The 17433-nt window shown below is 49.7% G+C and overlaps 1 protein-coding gene across 5 annotated transcripts in view; it reads left to right on the top strand.

The window, feature by feature from the left end:
• The window catches only part of DTNB (dystrobrevin beta), a 155666-nt gene that overhangs the window by 19310 nt on the left and 118923 nt on the right, over positions 1-17433 (top strand). For 4 of the 5 annotated variants that reach the window (XM_054293485.1, XM_054293482.1, XM_054293483.1 and 1 more), the window contains exons 5-7: positions 4133-4346; positions 8296-8381; positions 13966-14120. In XM_054293485.1, coding sequence (XP_054149460.1) covers positions 4133-4346; positions 8296-8381; positions 13966-14120 — 455 coding nt within the window. Of the gene's footprint in view, positions 1-4132; positions 4347-4612; positions 4654-8295; positions 8382-13965; positions 14121-17433 lie in introns of those variants that run through there. The other variant, XM_054293486.1, reaches the window with a different exon arrangement.

Genomic DNA, 17433 nt, shown 5'->3' with positions numbered 1-17433 from the left:
TAACAGATCTGATGCAGAATTGATTATGGAATTAAACAGGCAGTGAGCCTTGCCCGATGCTCTGCGATATCTTCATGTTTGTTCTTTAATGTTCAGAAAATGTGAGGTCCAAGGGAGCTGTGGTGTTCAGTGCCCTCAGAGCTGGGTGTAGGTGGTGTCAAGCTCTGTGAGGGGCTGTTTCCTCACAGGGAACCCCAGAGCAGCCCCAGTGAGCACAGGGACAGTCCCTGCCTGCAGCTGTCCCTGTGGGGACACGGGCGACATCAGTGACCATGGAGAGCTCTGGGCAGGGCAGGTTCTCCCCTTCCCTGCTGTGAGCTCTGACCTTGGACAGCTCCCAGGTGGATCCCAGGTGAATCCCAGTGAATCCCAGTGGATCCCAGGTGAGCAGGATGCGCTTTGTGCCCTGCCCCTGCTGAGCTGGACGCAGCAAAGAGCAGAGCAGGATAATGTGTGGGAGGAGATCCCTAATCCCAGGGCACAGGAACTGACTGCTGGGGGCTGAGGAGGAGGAGACCAGCAGAAGGGCTGAGGAGGAAGAGGAGGCCAGAAGGAGTCTCAGGTTCTCTAGCTGCTCACTGTGACCAGAGATGTGTCAGAAAGTCTCTTTTCCCACTCCAGTGGTTGAAGAAGGAGTCAGAGGTCTCCGTTTCCCGGTCTCAAGGGTGTTTATTGTTCCTTATCTATAAAATTCTTTCTCCTATCCAGCCAAGCAAGACAGTCAGAGGCTCTGCCTGGCCCCAGGGGGATGTTATCTTTTTATACTAAAAACTACCTGTACAATATTTACAATTACTTTCCAATACCTATCACCCGTGTTAGACAGTGAGCTCCTACTCTAAACCAATCCAGAAGTGCCACCATCCCAGCAGAAGATGGAGGCCAAGAAGAAGAAGGAGAAAGGCTGGACATGCCCAGGTTCCTCCATGTTGCCCCCTGAACCCCCATTCTAAAACCCCAAAATCTATTTTTCACTCTGTGATAAATTCACTATCATTCTACTTAAACTTTCATGGCTTGTAATTCTTCATATAAAGGGTTCTGGCTGTAGTTAGAGTTTTAGGGTTCAAACTCTGTTTGCCAGCCCAGGGCACAAAGGAATGGCAGCTGCAGAGCTCTGCATAGGGCACAAAGGAATGGCAGCTGACAGCTCTGCATAGGGCACTGGTGCCCACAAGAGCCCTTTGGCACCCCTGGGCTGGGCATGGGGCCCTGCAGCTCTCTCTGGTCACAGGGGATGGCACAGCCTGGTCCTTGGGGGCGTTTTGTGTGAGAAATACGAAGTTAGGTCAGTGTGAGGAGGGCATGAGCTCACGCTGGCTGCAGATCACTCTGAAATGTCACCGTGTCCCTGCTCTTTGTGGCTGCTGATCCTTGGCTGTCCCCTCCACCCTCCTGCAAACCTTAAAAGCTTGGGAACATGTCAGGATGTTGCTTCATGTGGTTCTGCAGATGGCTCACTGTGGTTTGGGAAGGGTTTCTGCACGTTGTTAACACTGCTTGGATGCAGCAGGGGAATCTGAGGGAGAGCTTGGGAACCCCAAACCTGTGTTTATAAAACGTTATTATGCTCTGGGTTTGGGAACTGGATCAACTGGAAACTGCCAGAGTTTAACTGGAACAACAAGTTCCTCCTACAAGTCAGCATGAGGGTGTTCAAAATCGCTGTGAACATTTTGTGGTGGATTTAGAGATTCATCAGATCCCAGAGTGGTTTGGGTGTGGGGAGGGCCCTTAAATCCCACCCAGTGCCAGCCCTGCCATGGCAGGGACACCCCCCCGACTGTCCCAGGGTGTCCCAGTGTCCATCCTGGCCTTGGGCACTGCCAGGGATGCAGGGTGGGCACCCTGTGCCAGGGCCTGCCCATGCTGCCAGGGAGGAACTGGGGCTGGTGGCTGAAGCACTGCATGCTCAGGGGGAGACTCTTCTGTTTCTGACAGACCCAGATATCACCAGGATATTTTCTAAAAAATCCCTTTGTCAGGATTTTTCTCCTGAGAAGCCTCAGAAAAGAAATGCAAACAATAATTATCTGACTGCTTAGATTGTGGTCTGGAGGTTACTCACCAGCAGGTGCATCTTTGATTGGTTCCATGGGAATTGTTTTTAATTAATGACCAATCACAGCCAGCTGTGTCAGGACTCTGGTCAGTCACAGGTTTTTATTATTCATTCCTTTCTGGCTTTTTGATGTCTCCTTTCTCTTTCTTTAGTGTAGTTTTAGTATAGCATTTTATGATATGACATGATATGATATAATGTAATATTATGTAATATATAATATATTATATAATATAACACAATATAATATATAATATATATAATGTAATGTATAATATAATATAATATAATATAATACAATATATAATATATATAATGTAATATATAACATAACACCACACAACACAACACATAATATTATATAATATATAATATAATATATAATGTATAATAGATATAATATTATATATAATGTTTTATAATATATAACATATAATAGATTATATAATATATAATATTATATAATAGAAATTATATAATATCTATAATATGGGGCTGTTTAGCCTGGAGAAGAGGAGACTCAGAGGTGACCTTATTGCTCTCTGCACCTTCCTGAAGGGAGGTTGGAGACAGATAGGGATTGGTCTCTGACAGAACTAGAGGACACAGTCTGCAGCTACCTCAGTGTTGGGAAGGATGAAAGTTTGACCAGAAAGTCTCACAGGTATGTGTGCTTGGCAGAAAGATTTTTAAATGTAGAGTCTGATGAAGGAATAGAGATGGAAGCAAGCTTTGATATAGAAGAAAAGAATTGCTGAGCCAGTCCTACTGGATAACCAAGGAGGCAAAGGCTGTGTGAGTTAGAAGGGGTTTGTATGGCTTAGAGCAAAGGATAAACCCACCCCAAACAAGGAGATGTTTGTACCAAGCAGGAAAATAACACAGGCAAACAAGGCAGCAAATGTGGCAAGTAGAAAAAAGGTCTCAGAATTTTCCACTGCAAGAAAACTGAAAAACAACTTCTAGCTTAAACTGTAATGTAATGACTTTTAGTGACTGGAGAACAGTAACATGAATATGGTAATTATAGGAGTTTTGATAGGCTGCAGGTAAAAGTTAAGGTATAGATTGGTTCTGCTGTATTAAGATGCTCAGCAAAGAAAAGTATAGAATGCATTGTGACCAAAACCAAAGTATATAATGCATTTGTAGCCAAAATTAAAGGGTCTTCAGGCTTGTCTGGAGCTGACAGCTGTAGGCACAGCTCCATCACCCACAACCCTGGACTGCTGTAACATCTTGGATACAATAAACTGCATTTTGAAGAGCTGCCTGGAGTCCCACATCCCTCATTTCAGCTTTTACAGTGGCACCCAACGTGGAGCACCATTAGTAAGGGCCTGAATGAGGGATGCAGCTCTCCAGCTGTGGGCACAGCTCTGTCACCCATGACCCTGGACTGCTGTGACTCTTGGATACAATAAACTGCATTTTGAAGAGCTGCCTGGAGTCTCACATCCCTCATTTCAGCTTTTACAGTGGCGCCCAACGTGGGGCACCATTAGTAAGGACCTGAATGAGGGATGCAGGTCTTCAGGCTTGTCTGCAGCTGGAGCTGACACCTGCATGCCCAGGCTCTGCCACCCACGACCCTGGCCTGCTGTAACATCTTGGATACAATAAACTGCATTTTGAAGAGCTGCCTGGAGTCCCACATCTCTCATTTCAGCTTTTACAGTGGCGCCCAACGTGGGGCACCATCCGTAAGAGCCTGAGTGAGGGATGCAGGACTCCAGCTGCATGCACAGGCTCTGCCACCCACAACCCTGGACTGCTGTAACACCTTGGATGTAATAAACTGCATTTTGGAGAGCCCCTGGAGTCCCACATCCCTCATGTAGGCTCTTACAGTATAGGTTGGATATTAGGAAGAAATTTTTCTCCAAAAGGATAATAAAGCTCTGGAATGCTCTTCCCAGGGAGGGGGTGGAATCACCATCTCTGGGTGTGTTTATGAAAAGGCTGGACATGGCACTGGGTGCTATAGTTGAGGTGTTAGGGCATAGGATGATCTTAGAGGTCTCTTCCAACCTCATTATCCTGTGATTCTGTTTTCCCTTTGTTTCCCAGTTCACCTTGTTGATATCTGGAACATGATTGAAGCCTTCAGAGATAACGGCCTTAACACCCTGGACCACAGCACGGAGCTCAACGTGTCCCGCCTGGAAACCATCATCTCCTCCATCTACTACCAGCTGAACAAACGGCTGCCCTCCAGCCACCAGATCAGCGTGGAGCAGAGCATCAGCCTTCTGCTCAACTTCATCCTGGCAGCCTATGACAGGTCAGTGTGCCCCTGGGTGCCAGCCCTGCCAGAGCAGTGCCAGGGCATCAGCCTGCTGCTCAACTTCATCCTGGCAGCCTATGACAGGTCAGTGTGCCCCTGGGTGCCAGCCCTGCCTGCCTGGGCAATGCCAGGGCATCAGCCTGCTGCTCAACTTCATCCTGGCAGCCTATGACAGGTCAGTGTGCCCCCTATGTGCCAGCCCTGCCTGCCTGGCAGTGCCAGTGTGCCCCTGGGTGCCAGCCCTGCCAGAGCAGTGCCAGGGCATCAGCCTGCTGCTCAACTTCATCCTGGCAGCCTATGACAGGTCAGTGTGCCCCCTATGTGCCAGCCCTGCCTGCCTGGCAGTGCCAGTGTGCCCCTGGGTGCCAGCCCTGCCTGTCTGAGCAGCAGGAGTGTGCCCAGGAATGTGCCAGGGCTGCCCTCTGAGGGGGGCTGGGCACTGCTGGGAGCTCTGTGCTGAGCTGGGCTGGGCTCAGACAGGGCAGGGATGGGATGGGGCAGAGCAGGGCAGGGATGAGGCAGAGCAGAGTGGGGATGGGGCAGGGCAGGGATGGGGCAGAGCAGGGCAGGGCTCAGGTAGAGCAGAACAGGGATGGAGCAGGGCAGGGATGGAGCAGAGCAGGGCAGGGATGGGGCAGAGCAGGGCAGGGATGGAGCAGAGCAGGGCTCAGGCAGAGCAGGGATGAGGCAGAGCAGGGCAGGGATGGGATGGGGCGGAGCAGGGATGGGATGAAGCAGAGCAGGGCAGGGATGGAGCAGAGCAGGGCAGGGATGGGGCAGAGCAGGGCTCAGGCAGAGCAGGGATGAGGCAGAGCAGGGCAGGGATGGGATGGGGCGGAGCAGGGATGGGACGAAGCAGAGCAGGGCAGGGATGGAGCAGAGCAGGGATGGGGCAGAGCAGGGATGGGGCAGAGCAGGACAGGGATGGGGCAGAGCAGAGCAGGGATTGAGCAGAGCAGAGCAGGGATGGGGCAGAGCAGAGCAGGGATTGAGCAGAGCAGAGCAGGGATTGAGCAGAGCAGGGCAGGGATGGGGCAGAGCAGGGCAGGGATGGGGCAGAGCAGGGCAGGGATGGGGCAGAGCAGAGCAGGGATGGGGTAGAGCAGGGATGGGGCAGAGCAGGGATGAAGCAGAGCAGAGCAGGGATGGGGCAGAGCAGGGATGGGGCAGAGCAGGGCTCAGGCAGAGCAGAGCAGGGCTCAGGCAGAGCAGGGCAGGGATTGAGCAGAGCAGAGCAGGGATTGAGCAGAGCAGGGCAGGGCTCAGGCAGAGCAGAGCAGGGATGGGGTAGAGCAGGGATGGGGCAGAGCAGGGCAGGGATGGGGCAGAGCAGGGATGAAGCAGAGCAGAGCAGGGATGGGGCAGAACAGGGATGAACCAGGGCAGGGCTCAGGCAGAGCAGAGCAGGGATTGAGCAGAGCAGGGCAGGGCTCAGGCAGAGCAGAGCAGGGATGAAGCAGGGCAGGGCTCAGGCAGAGCAGGGCAGGGATGGGGCAGAGCAGAGCAGGGCTCAGGCAGAGCAGAGCAGGGATGGGGCAGAGCAGGGCAGGGATTGAGCAGAGCAGGGCAGGGCTCAGGCTCCCTCTCCAGGAGCTCAGCAGCACGGCAGGCTGTGCTTTAATAAAAATGCCCATCCCTCCTGGAATGCTCAGAGTGCTCAGAGTGCTCACAGAAAGTGCCGCTGGCACCATCAGAACCTTCAACATTCCCCTTGGCAGGTACAGTCCCTGAATCCTGGAGTGGTTTGGGTGGCAAGGGACTGTACCGGCTATCCAGTGCCACCCCTGCCATGGCAGGGACACTGCCACTGTCCCAGGGTGCTCCTACCCCAATGTCCAGCCTGGCCTAGGGTGCCCTTCCTGGGAATTCTGCTTGGCTGGGTGCTCTGAGGAGGAATTTGTGCCCTGGCACAGCTGGAATGCTGCTCTGGCACATCTGGAATGCTGCAGTGGGCCCTGGCAGGGCCAGCAGGGCAGGGGGAGTTGCCTGGGCTGGGCGAGGAGCTGGGGTTGGCACCAGTGGCACATCCACATGGATGTCCCTGCTGTAGGACCTGCTGCACTGGGGACATGTGGAGGGTGAGGAAGGAGCCTCACAGGCCTGGCCTGGCTTGAGCCAGTCCCCAGTTCTGCTTCCATTCCTGTGGCCATTCCTGGGTTTAAATCTCCTCTTACAGGGGATTCAGGATCTTACAGAAGGTTTTCCCTTTTTCCCTGCTGATGGAATTGAGGTGGCACAGAGCTGGGCAGGTTCCTCAGCAGCTGCTCCTGGGGCAGAGTGGATCTGGAAGGGAGGAGTTTGGGGTTTGGGTGATTTATAAACAGTGTCAGGGGACAGGCCCAGTGTCTGGGGGCACCAGAGAGAGCTTTCCAAGGACAGGCTGTGTCCTGGGAGGAGACACTGATGGCTTTGGGCACTGCTTTTTCTGGGAGCTAATCCCAAGCTGAACTTTGATATAAAATCATGTCTGGTAAAGAGTGAAAGGGGAGGGGGCTGAGGCTGTGACTTAGAGGGGTTTGGATTTCCAGGAGAGCTTTGCCCTGGGCTGATCCCCCAGAATGGGCAGCAGGAAAGGGGGGATTCTGTCCCTGTGCCCAGGTGAGAGCCCACCTGCCCTGGGCACTCCAACAGCACAAGGACCTGGAGCTGCTGGACAGAGCCCAGAGGAGCCTCAGAGCTGCTCCAGGGCTGGGAGAGCTGGGGGTGCTCACCTGGATGGGAGAAGGATCCAGGGAGAGCTCAGAGCCCCTGGCAGGGCCTGAAGGGGCTCCAGGAGAGCTGGAGAGGGACTGGGGACAAGGATGGAGGGACAGGAGCCAGGGAATGGCTCCCACTGCCAGAGGGCAGGGATGGGTGGGAGATTGGGAATGAGGAATTGTTCCCTGGCAGGGTGGGCAGGCCCTGGCACAGGGTGCCCAGAGCAGCTGTGGCTGCCCCTGGATCCCTGGCAGTGCCCAAGGCCAGGCTGGACACTGGGACAGTGGGAGCTGTGCCTGCCATGGCAGGGGTGGCACTGGGGGGGCTCTGAGCTCCCTTCCCACCCAAACCACTCTGGGTCCTGCTTCTCCAGGCCCTTGCCCAAAGCCCCTCTCAGCTCTCTCAGAGACTCCCTTCAGGGATTTCTGCTTTTCCAGCTCTCTCCATGCCACTCCAAATTCCCTGGCCAGCATGTTTACTTACCGTTACTTGAAATGCTGGGAGTTGCTGGAGGGGCTGTTGTTATTCCCATGATTTCTGGGATTCTGGTGTTGTTGTTATTCCCATGATTTCTGGAGCTCTGGGATGGTTGTTGTTATTATTCCCATGATTTTTGGGGCTCTGGGGTGGTGATTGTTGTTATTCCCATGATTTCTGGGGCATTGTTATTTGTTGCTCCCATGATTTCTGGGGCTCTGGGGTGGCTGTTGTTATTCCCATAATTTCTGGCATTCTGGGCTGTGGCTGTCGTTGTTCCCATGATTTCTGGGGCTCTGGGGTGGCTGTTGTTATTCCCGTGATTTCTGGGGTGGCTGTTGTTATTCCCATTATTTCTGGGCTGGTTATTTTTGTTCCCATTATTTCTGTGATTCTGGGGTGGTTGTTGTTATTCCCATGGTTTCTGGGGCTCTGGGCTGGTTGTTGTTATTCCCATGATTTCTGGGGTTGTGGTTTTTGTTATTCCCATTATTTCTGGGGTGGCTGTTGTTATTCCCATGATTTCTGGGGTTCTGGGGTGGTTATTTTTGGTCCCATTATTTCTGTGATTCTGGGGTGGTTGTTGTTGTTGTTCCCATGATTTCTGGGGTGGCTGTTGCTTTTGTTCCCATTATTTCTGTGATTCTGGGGTGGTTGTTATTGTTATTCCCATTATTTCTGTGATTCTGGGGTGGCTGCTGTCGTTCCCACGATTTTTGGGGTGGTTTTGTCTCCATCCCTGTGCAGTTCTCACAGGTGCCTTTCCCTGCAGTGAGGGCCATGGGAAGCTGACAGTGTTCTCAGTGAAAGCCATGCTGGCCACCATGTGTGGGGGGAAGATCCTGGACAAGCTCAGATGTGAGTACCCCTGAGGAATCCCACCCTTTATGGACTCTTTCCTTCCCTGTGTTTGTTCTGTTCAGTTCTGGAGGGTTTTATTGTGCTGATTTTGTGATCTTTCCACTGAGCTGGGGCTGTGCAGAGTTCCAGAGTCATTAAGGTGGGACAGTCCCTTCCAGCCCATGCTGTGCCCATTGTCCCCACATTGTCCCCAGAGCACTGGGTGCCACATCCAGGCCTCCTGGGACACCTCCAGGGATGTTTGTTCCATATTCTAATTCCTGGTTATCCTGAGCCCAGGACTGAGGAGCCTTCCCAAGCCCATTCCATTAATTCAGCACTTTTTTAAATGGAGAACTTGAGGGCTGATTTCCAATAGGAATGTCCCAGGTGTCACTATTTCCCTGCTTTGGGGGTGTTGGAGGTTCCTGTGAATCTCCTGAGGCTCTCTGCACCTTCTCACCCTGCAATCCCAGCTGCTGAGGTAGAATCCCAGGATGGTTTGGGTTGGAAGGGACCTGGGGACACCTCCCAGTGTCCCAGGCTGCTCCCAGCCCTGTCCCTGAGCCCTGCTGACCCCTGGGCTCAGTTCCTTTCCTCTCTGAGCAAACCCCAAATCCTGCTGGATGAGCACACAGAACAGGATTCCTCCAACTGGAGAGAAACGTGGTGGTGGAAGAGTTCTAGAAAATCAGTTCTGGGGAATCCTGAGCAGGATGGGAACAGCAAAGAGCTGCTCCTTCCCCTTCCAGCTGCTCCCTGCTCTGGATTTCTTCTCAGCATTATGATTGTGCTGCTTGGCTTTCCCCCTCTCTTTCCTCTTGGTTTTCTCAGCTTTTACAGAGGCACCTGAGAGCTGTTTTAAAAGATTTTATTCTATTATCAGTGTCAGAGATTTTATTCTATTAAGAATAATCTTATTCTATTAAGAACAAAATCTTAAAAAGATTTATTAAAAGATCTTATTCTCATAAGAATAAAATCTTTAAAATATTTTATTTTTTTTTTATAAAAAGGTTTTTATTCTATTATCAGTATTATCAGTGAGACACCAGAGATGTAAAACCCAATGCCATCCCATCAGAATCCAACCCATTTCTTGGTTACAACAGCTTAGAAATGTTTTTTGGCTTCTTAGCTTTTGCCACACAGTGCTGCTACACCAATCACCTCTATTTTTTCTCCACATTGTCTTGCTGCAATGTATTTTCATAGTTCTAATTCTATAAAATACCTAGTCTTGTTTTACTCTTTACAAATCCATTTCCCACATCTCTCCCTGGTTACTGACCCACTTCACTCCCAAAATCTCCCTGTGCAGAGGGATCCCAGCCCAGCCTCCCTTCCCTGAGCAGGCTGGGGCTCTCTGCAAATCCTGGGATTTGTGTTTTTCATGTTTTCTCATCCCATGGTGGGGACAGGACAGGGTCCTGAGAGTGTCCCCATGGCACAGAGGGGCTGGGGGCCCTTCCCTGGCTCTGGAACTTCCTGGCATGGGCAGCTCCTTGTGGGGCTGTGCAAGGCAGGGATCCATCCTGCTGGATTTGCCAGCAATTCCGACATGGGAAGGGATGAGAATCTTGATTCTGTGTTTCAGAAGGCTGATTTATTATCTTATGATATGTATTATATTAAAGGAAAATGATATGTTAAAACTATACTAAAAGAATAGAAGAAAGGATTTCATCAGGGGAAAAGGGAAGGGAAGGGAAGGGAAGGGAAGGGAAATGTTGTGACTGACCAGAGAGTCTGAGCCAGCTGACTGTGATTAGCCATTGATTAGAAACAACCACATGAGACCAATCACAGACGCACCTGTTGCATTCCACAGCAGCAGATAATCATTGTTTACATTTTGTTCCTGAGGCTTTTCAGGAGAAATATCCTGCAAAAGAATTTTTCATAAAATGTGTCTGTGACAGATCCCAGGATCCCTGAGGCTGGAAAATCCCTCCCAGCCCACCCAGTCCCAGCTGTGCCCAGTGCCCACCTTGTCCCCAGGGCCCTGAGTGCCACATCCAGGAATTCCTGGGGCACCTCCAGGGGTGGGCACCCCAAACCTCCAAGGCCTGAGCCCCCTTTCCATGGGGAAATTCCTCCTGGTGTCCAGCCTGAGGCTGTTCCCTCTCATCCTGTCACCAGCTGCCCTTTGAAAGGATGTCCTCCTTTTTATTTATTTATTTTTATTTATTACATCCTGCTTTTTAGTATTTCCAGTTTCACTGCCAGTTCCCCATGTGGAATTTTCCCACTTTGACCACAAAGCCACATTTTTCACTGCAAGACAAACATTGGTGGGGTTTGGGGGGTTTTTAATTTCCTCTTGGCACAGCCTGAGCTGTTCTCTCTCATTTTCAGATTTCCATACCTTGAATTTCTCTCCCATTAGGATCACTTCACTGCCTGCTCCATCTGAGCACACCCAGGAGGTTTCAGCCCATTTTAAATACAATTGTGTCCTGTCCCTGTTGTGTCCCACCCTGCCAGGTTCATTGCAGACCTTCAGCTCCTGTGCAGGAGGATTCTGCTCCAGAATTGGATTAGGATTCTGGAATTTTTGCTCTCTAATTTTAGTTGTTCCCATTGGTTTCGTTTTGTGTGCATTTTCATCCTGACCTTTTTTTTCCACATTCAGTTTCTAGGTTAAGTCTAATTTTTCTGGCTGGCTTGTTTTTCTAAAATACACAAATCCACCATTTAAAATATATTTTTGTTCTTTTTTCCCCCCATTTCTCCTAATATGTTTTCTTTATAAAAGATGTTATAAATAATAACGTTATAAAAATAATGTTATAAACATTATTCAAGGGACCTTCAGTTCAGGCTGCTCTGTTCAGTCAGTGATACAAATTCCAGGTGTCTTTATCCCTCTCAACTAAGGCATTGCAGGTTTCTTCCTGAGCTCATTCTTTCAGAAAACTGGGATAATTCCTCCAGTTTACTGGAAATGTGCCTTTCTGAGAGTGTCTTTTTTTCTGGAGCTGGTTTTGATCACTGAAATGAAGGTTGTTTTCTGCCAGCATGAGCTTTTTGATGTTTAATTACCGATGGTGCCTGAAATAACAGCAGAGAGGGCTCAGTGCCACCGAGGAGATCTGGGATCTGTCACATCCTGGGCAATTCTAGGTCGTGTTTCCTTTGGTGAATCCTCCCCTTGGAGCATCCCAGGCTCTGGGGGTGCCTCAGGGCCCAGCTGGCTCTGTGAGAGATCTCTGCAAGGAGATTCTGGGTCCCAGGACAGTTCTGGTTTCTGTTTGACACCGTTGAGATCTGGTTGACATCATTGTTCTGTCGTGCTCTCTGCATCCTGCCCCTGGGATCTGGAGCTCTGGGGAGGGCATCAGGGACCCCCAGGGCTCAGGAGGAGCAGGGACAGGGAGTGGGGCACCTGCAGCACCTCTCCCTTCTCCTTCCATCCTTGCAGACATCAGGGAACCGCTCAGCCACTTTTTGCTGTCAGGAATATATTTGTTTCCACAGAGCTGCTTAAAAAGTGTGAACTCCTCTGATCACAAATGTTCTCAGAATGCCAGAATAGTTTGGGCTGGAAGGGACCTTAAATACCACCCCATTAAATCCCACCCCATTTCACCCCTGCCATGGCAGGGACACCTCCCACTGTCCCAGGGTGTCCCAGTGTCCAGCCTGGCCTTGGGCACTGCCAGGGATCCGGGGGCAGCCCCAGCTGTGCCAGGGCCTGCCCACCCTGCCAGGGAACAATTCCCAATTCCCAGTATCCCAGATCCAAAATGGGATCTGATTCCTGTTCCCAGCTGTGCATCTGGGGTTGAGCTCGGTGCCCTCAGCTTGCAGGGGCTCCTGGTGAGGCTGGGGAGGGAATGGAGCCCCAGGAGAGGCTGAGGGAGCTGGGAAGGGAATGGAGCCCCAGGAGGGGCTGAGGGAGCTGGGAAGGGAATGGAGCCCCAGGAGGGGCTGAGGGAGCTGGGAAGGGAATGGAGCCCCAGGAGGGGCTGAGGGAGCTGGGAAGGGAATGGAGCCCCAGGAGAGGCTGAGGGAGCTGGGAAGGGAATGGAGCCCCAGGAGGGGCTGAGGGAGCTGGGAAGGGAATGGAGCCCCAGGAGAGGCTGAGGGAGCTGGGAAGGGAATGGAGCCCCAGGAGGGGCTGAGGGAGCTGGGAAGGGAATGGAGCCCCAGGAGGGGCTGAGGGAGCTGGGAAGGGAATGGAGCCCCAGGAGAGGCTGAGGGAGCTGGGAAGGGGCTCAGCCTGGAGAAAAGGAGGCTCGGGGGGGACCTTGTGGCTCTGCACAAGTCCCTGCCAGGAGGGGACAGCCAGGGAACAGGGACAGGACAAGGGGAAATGGCCTCAGGCTGGGCCAGGGCAGGCTCAGGTTGGACATCAGGAGGAATTTCTGCATGGAAAGGGGGCTCAGGCCTTGGCAGGGGCTGCCCAGGGAGGTTTGCAGTGCCCATCCCTGCAGGTGTCACCTGCATGTGGCACTGAGTGCCCTGGGCTGGGCACAAGGTGGGCATTGGGCACAGGTTGGGATTTTCCAGCCTGAATGATCCTGGGCTGTGGTGCCCCTGCCATCCCCCGTGCCCTCAGTGGGCATTTCCCTGGAGCTCTGCCAGCCGTGGCACTGGCACAGCTGAGTTCCCCTCTGGAGCCTCCTCTGGGGTTCTGTAGGTTCAGGTTCCAGCTGTGTTCCACTCTGGGGTTCTGTAGGATCAGCTTCCAGCTGTGTTCCCCTGGAGTTCTCCTGCTCTGCTCCCTCTCTGTCCCAGCTGTTCATGGGATCCATAGGATGGGATGGGATGGGATGGGATCCATGGGATGGGATAATGGGATGGGATAATGGGATGGGATGGGATGGGATAATGGGATGGGATGGGATCCATGGGATGGGATAATGGGATGGGATGGGATAATGGGATGGGATGGAATAATGGGATCCATGGCATGGGATAATGGGATCCATGGCATGTCATGGCATGGGATCCATGGAATGGGATAATGGGATGGGATAATGGGGTGGGATGGGATGGGATCCATGGGATAATGGGATGCGATAATGGGTTGAGATAATGGGATGGGATGGGATAATGGGATGGGGTGGGATGATGGGATCCATGGGATGGGATCCATGGAATGGGATGAGATAATGGAATGAGATAATGGAATGAGATAATGGGATGGCATGGCATGGCATGGCACGGCATGGGATCCATGGGATGGGATAATGGGATGGGATGGCGTGGCATGGCATCCATGGGATGGGATCCATGGGATGGGATCATGGGATGGGATAATGGGATGGCACGGCATGGCATGAGATGGGATAATGGGATGGGTTAATGGGATCCATGGGATAATGGGATGGGATCCATGGAATGGGATGGCATGGAATGGCATGGATTCCATAGGATGGGATGGGATAATGGGATGCGATAACGGCATGGCATGGCATGGCATGGCATGGCATGGCATGGCCTGGAGGAAGCAGGGACTGGGAGCCCTGACCTGGGCAGATCCTGCCCTGCCATCACCCTGCTCCGAGCCCAGCTCAGGGAACCCCTCGGGGTGCACGGGAGCCGTTCCCGCAGTGGCCCCACATTGATGGGGGTTTATTGTATTTCCTTACAGATATTTTCTCTCAGATCTCAGATTCCAACGGGCTGCTGGTGTTCCCCAAGTTCGAGCAGTTCCTGCGGGAGGTGCTGAAGCTGCCCACGGCCGTGTTCGAGGGGCCCTCCTTCGGCTACACCGAGCACTCGCTGCGCACCTGCTTCCCGCAGCAGGTCAGGGAGGGGATTGGGGATTTGGGGTCTGGGATTGGGGTCTGGGATTGGGGTCTGGGATTTGGGGTTTGGGGTGTGAGATTGGGGATTTGGGGCTGGGGATTTGGGGTGTGGGATTGGGGTCTGGGATTGGGGATTTGGGGTTGGGGATTGGGGTGTGGGGTTGGGGATTTGGGGTTTGGGGTCTGGGATTTGGGGTCTGGGATCGGGGATTGGGGGTCTGGGGTTGGGGATTTGAGGTTTGGGATTTAGGGTCTAGGATCGGGGATTGGGGATTTAGGGTCTGGGATTGGGAATCAGAGATTTGGGGTCTGGGATTTGGGGTCTGGGATTGGGCATTTGGGGTCTGGGATTTGAGGTGTGGGATTGGGGATTTGGGGTCTGTGGTCTGGGTTTGGGGGTCGGAGATTTGGGGGTTTGGGGTCTGGGATTGGGGATCGGGGATTGGGGGTTTGGAGTCTGGTATTGGAGATTTGGGGGTGAGAGATTGGGGGTTTGGGGTCTGGGATTTGGGGATTTGGGGATTTAGGGTCTGGGATTGGGGATTTGGGATTTGGGATTGGGGGTTTGGGGTCTGGGGTTGGGGATTTGGAATCGGACATTGGGAATTTGGGATCGAGAATTTGGGGGTTTGGGGTCTGGGGTGTGGGATTGGGGATTTGGGATCTGGGATTGGGGATAAGGGATTTGTGGTCTGAAATCGGGGGTTTGGGAATCAGGGATTGGGGATCAGAGATTCAGGATTTGGGATTGGGGACTGGGGGTCGGGGATTTGGGGATTTCAGATTTCAGATTAGGGATTGGGGATCTGAGATTCAGGATTGGGGATCGGGGATTTGGGGATCTGGGATTGAGGGTCTGTCTGGGATTGTGAGTCGGGGATTGGGGATCACAGATCGGGGATCTGGGATTTGGGATCAGGGATTCAGGATTTCGGATCAGGGACTGGGGATCGGGGATTTGGGATTGAGGATTCGGGATTGGGGATCTGAGATCTGGGATCAGGGATTTGGGGTCTGGGATTGATGGTCTGGGATTGGGGGTCAGAGATTTGGGGGTCTGGGACTGAGGATTTGGGATTGGGGATCTGGGATTTGAGATCAGGGATCTGGGATGTGAGATTTGGGATTCAGGATTTGGGATTCGGGGTTCCCAGGGCATTGGGGCTGGGGGTCACTGAGGTCCCCTGTACAACCCAAGCACTTTGAAACAGTGCACAATAAGCAGCTGAAGGATTTTCTGCGTTTCAGTTGGTTCCCCTCCGTGAAGGGCCCCCCCTGTTCCCCATCAGGACATCAGCAATGACTCATTCCTTCCCCAGAACACAAACCATGCCATTTTCACTGTTTTCCCTTGATTTTTCAAAGCTTTTTCACTGTGTTAAGACAATTAGTTTAACAAGTCACTTCCAGGATCTGTTCAAAGTAAGCACCTTCTGTGCAGCAGTTTATTTTTAAATCCATTGCAGTTGCATTTTAATTGTTCCAATGATTTGTTTCTCATTTGAGGTAATGTAAATAATATAACTAATCCCAAAATCAACTCTAAACATGAACTTGATTGATCTTAGGCCTGAAATTAAATGTTTAGACTCTGGGCATGATGATGCTCCAGCAGAAACATTTCTGCAGCATTTGATGTAAAATTTATAGTGACTAAATATAAGTTAATTAGCAATTAGCGTGTTTGGAATGTGGCACAGTAGGAAACAGCCTTTGATTTCAGAATCAGTGACGCTCCAGATTTACATCTGATATTGGGAATTGGGAATTGTGCCCTGGCACAGGGTGCCCGCCCTGGATCCCTGGCAGTGCCCAAGGCCAGGCTGGACTTTGGGGCTTAAAAAGTGTAAATTGCTTTCATTATAAATGTTCTCAGAATCGCAGACTGGTTTGGGTTGGGAGGGAGTTGAATCCCACCCAGTGTCCATGGCAGGGACACTGCCACTGTCCCAGGTGCTCCGGCCCCAGTGCCCAGCCTGGCCTTGGGCACTGCCAGGGACCCAGGCGCAGTGGAGGTGTCCCTGCCATGGCAGGGGTGGCACTGGGGGATTTTTAAGGTCCCCTCCCACCCCAGCCATCCCTGATTGCATGGCTGTGGCAGCACAGGAACGTTCCTGGCAGGCACAATTGGAGCAGTGTGGCAGTGATGTTGGGAGGGTGCCCAGGATGAGGTGAGGGGTCAGAATTTCACTCCAAGGTCTCAGAAGGCTGAGATAATATATCATGTCATGTCATGTCATGTCATGTCATGTCATGTCATGTCATGTCATATCATATCATATTATGTCATATCATATCATATCAATAATATTTCATCAATTATAAAAATTATTAAAATATTAAAAATATTTAAGTATTAAATTGAATATTAAATGAATATTGAAATATTAATCTAAATATTAAATAAGTAATAAATATTAAAATAATATTTAAATATTAACTATTAAAATATTAAAATAATACAATATTAAAATTTATCATATTTATTAAAATTATTATATCATATCATCATATTTTATTAATTATAAAATTATTACATTATTAAATGTTAAAATATTAAAAACATTAAAGTATTAAATTAAATATTAAAAAAGTAATAAATAAACATTAAATGAATATTAAAATATTAAGATATTAATATATTAAAGATTATTTATTAAATTATTTATTAAAATTACAATATTATATTATATTATATTATATTATATTATATTATGTTATATTATATTATATCAATTATTAAAATTATTATAATATTAAAATATTAAGATATTAAAGTATTGAATTGAAAATTAAATGAATATTTACATATTAAATGAAATATTAAATAAATAATAAATAAATATTAAATTAAGTATTAAGATATTAAGATATTTAAAATCATAAAATTATTTATTAAAATTATATTATACCATATCATATTATATTTCATTAATTATTAAATTATTAAAATAGTAAAATATTATATTATTACATCAAATAATTAATAAATATTGAAATATTACATGGAATATTAACTAAAATGAAGAAATATTAAATGAAGTATTAAAATATTAAATATTAATGTATAAAATATGAAATAATTTATTTAAATTATCATATTATATTAAAGTATATTAATTAAATTATATACTAAAACCATACTAAAGAAAGAGAAAGGTTTCATCAGAAGGCTTGACAAGAATGACAATAAAAACCCAGACTCACCAAGTCTGACACAGCTGCGATTGACCATTAATTAAAAACAATTCACGTGTTTGGATAAACAATCTCCAGCCACATGGCCAAAAATCAAACCATGGAGAGGCTGA

Source organism: Melozone crissalis, unplaced genomic scaffold (genome assembly GCF_028551555.1).
Source record: "Melozone crissalis strain CALT ecotype California unplaced genomic scaffold, PUWL_Pcris_2 ptg000150l_1, whole genome shotgun sequence".
Taxonomy (NCBI): Eukaryota; Metazoa; Chordata; class Aves; order Passeriformes; family Passerellidae; genus Melozone; species Melozone crissalis.
The sequence above is the reverse complement of the archived record's forward strand: the minus strand, read 5'-3'. Positions and strand labels throughout refer to the sequence as shown.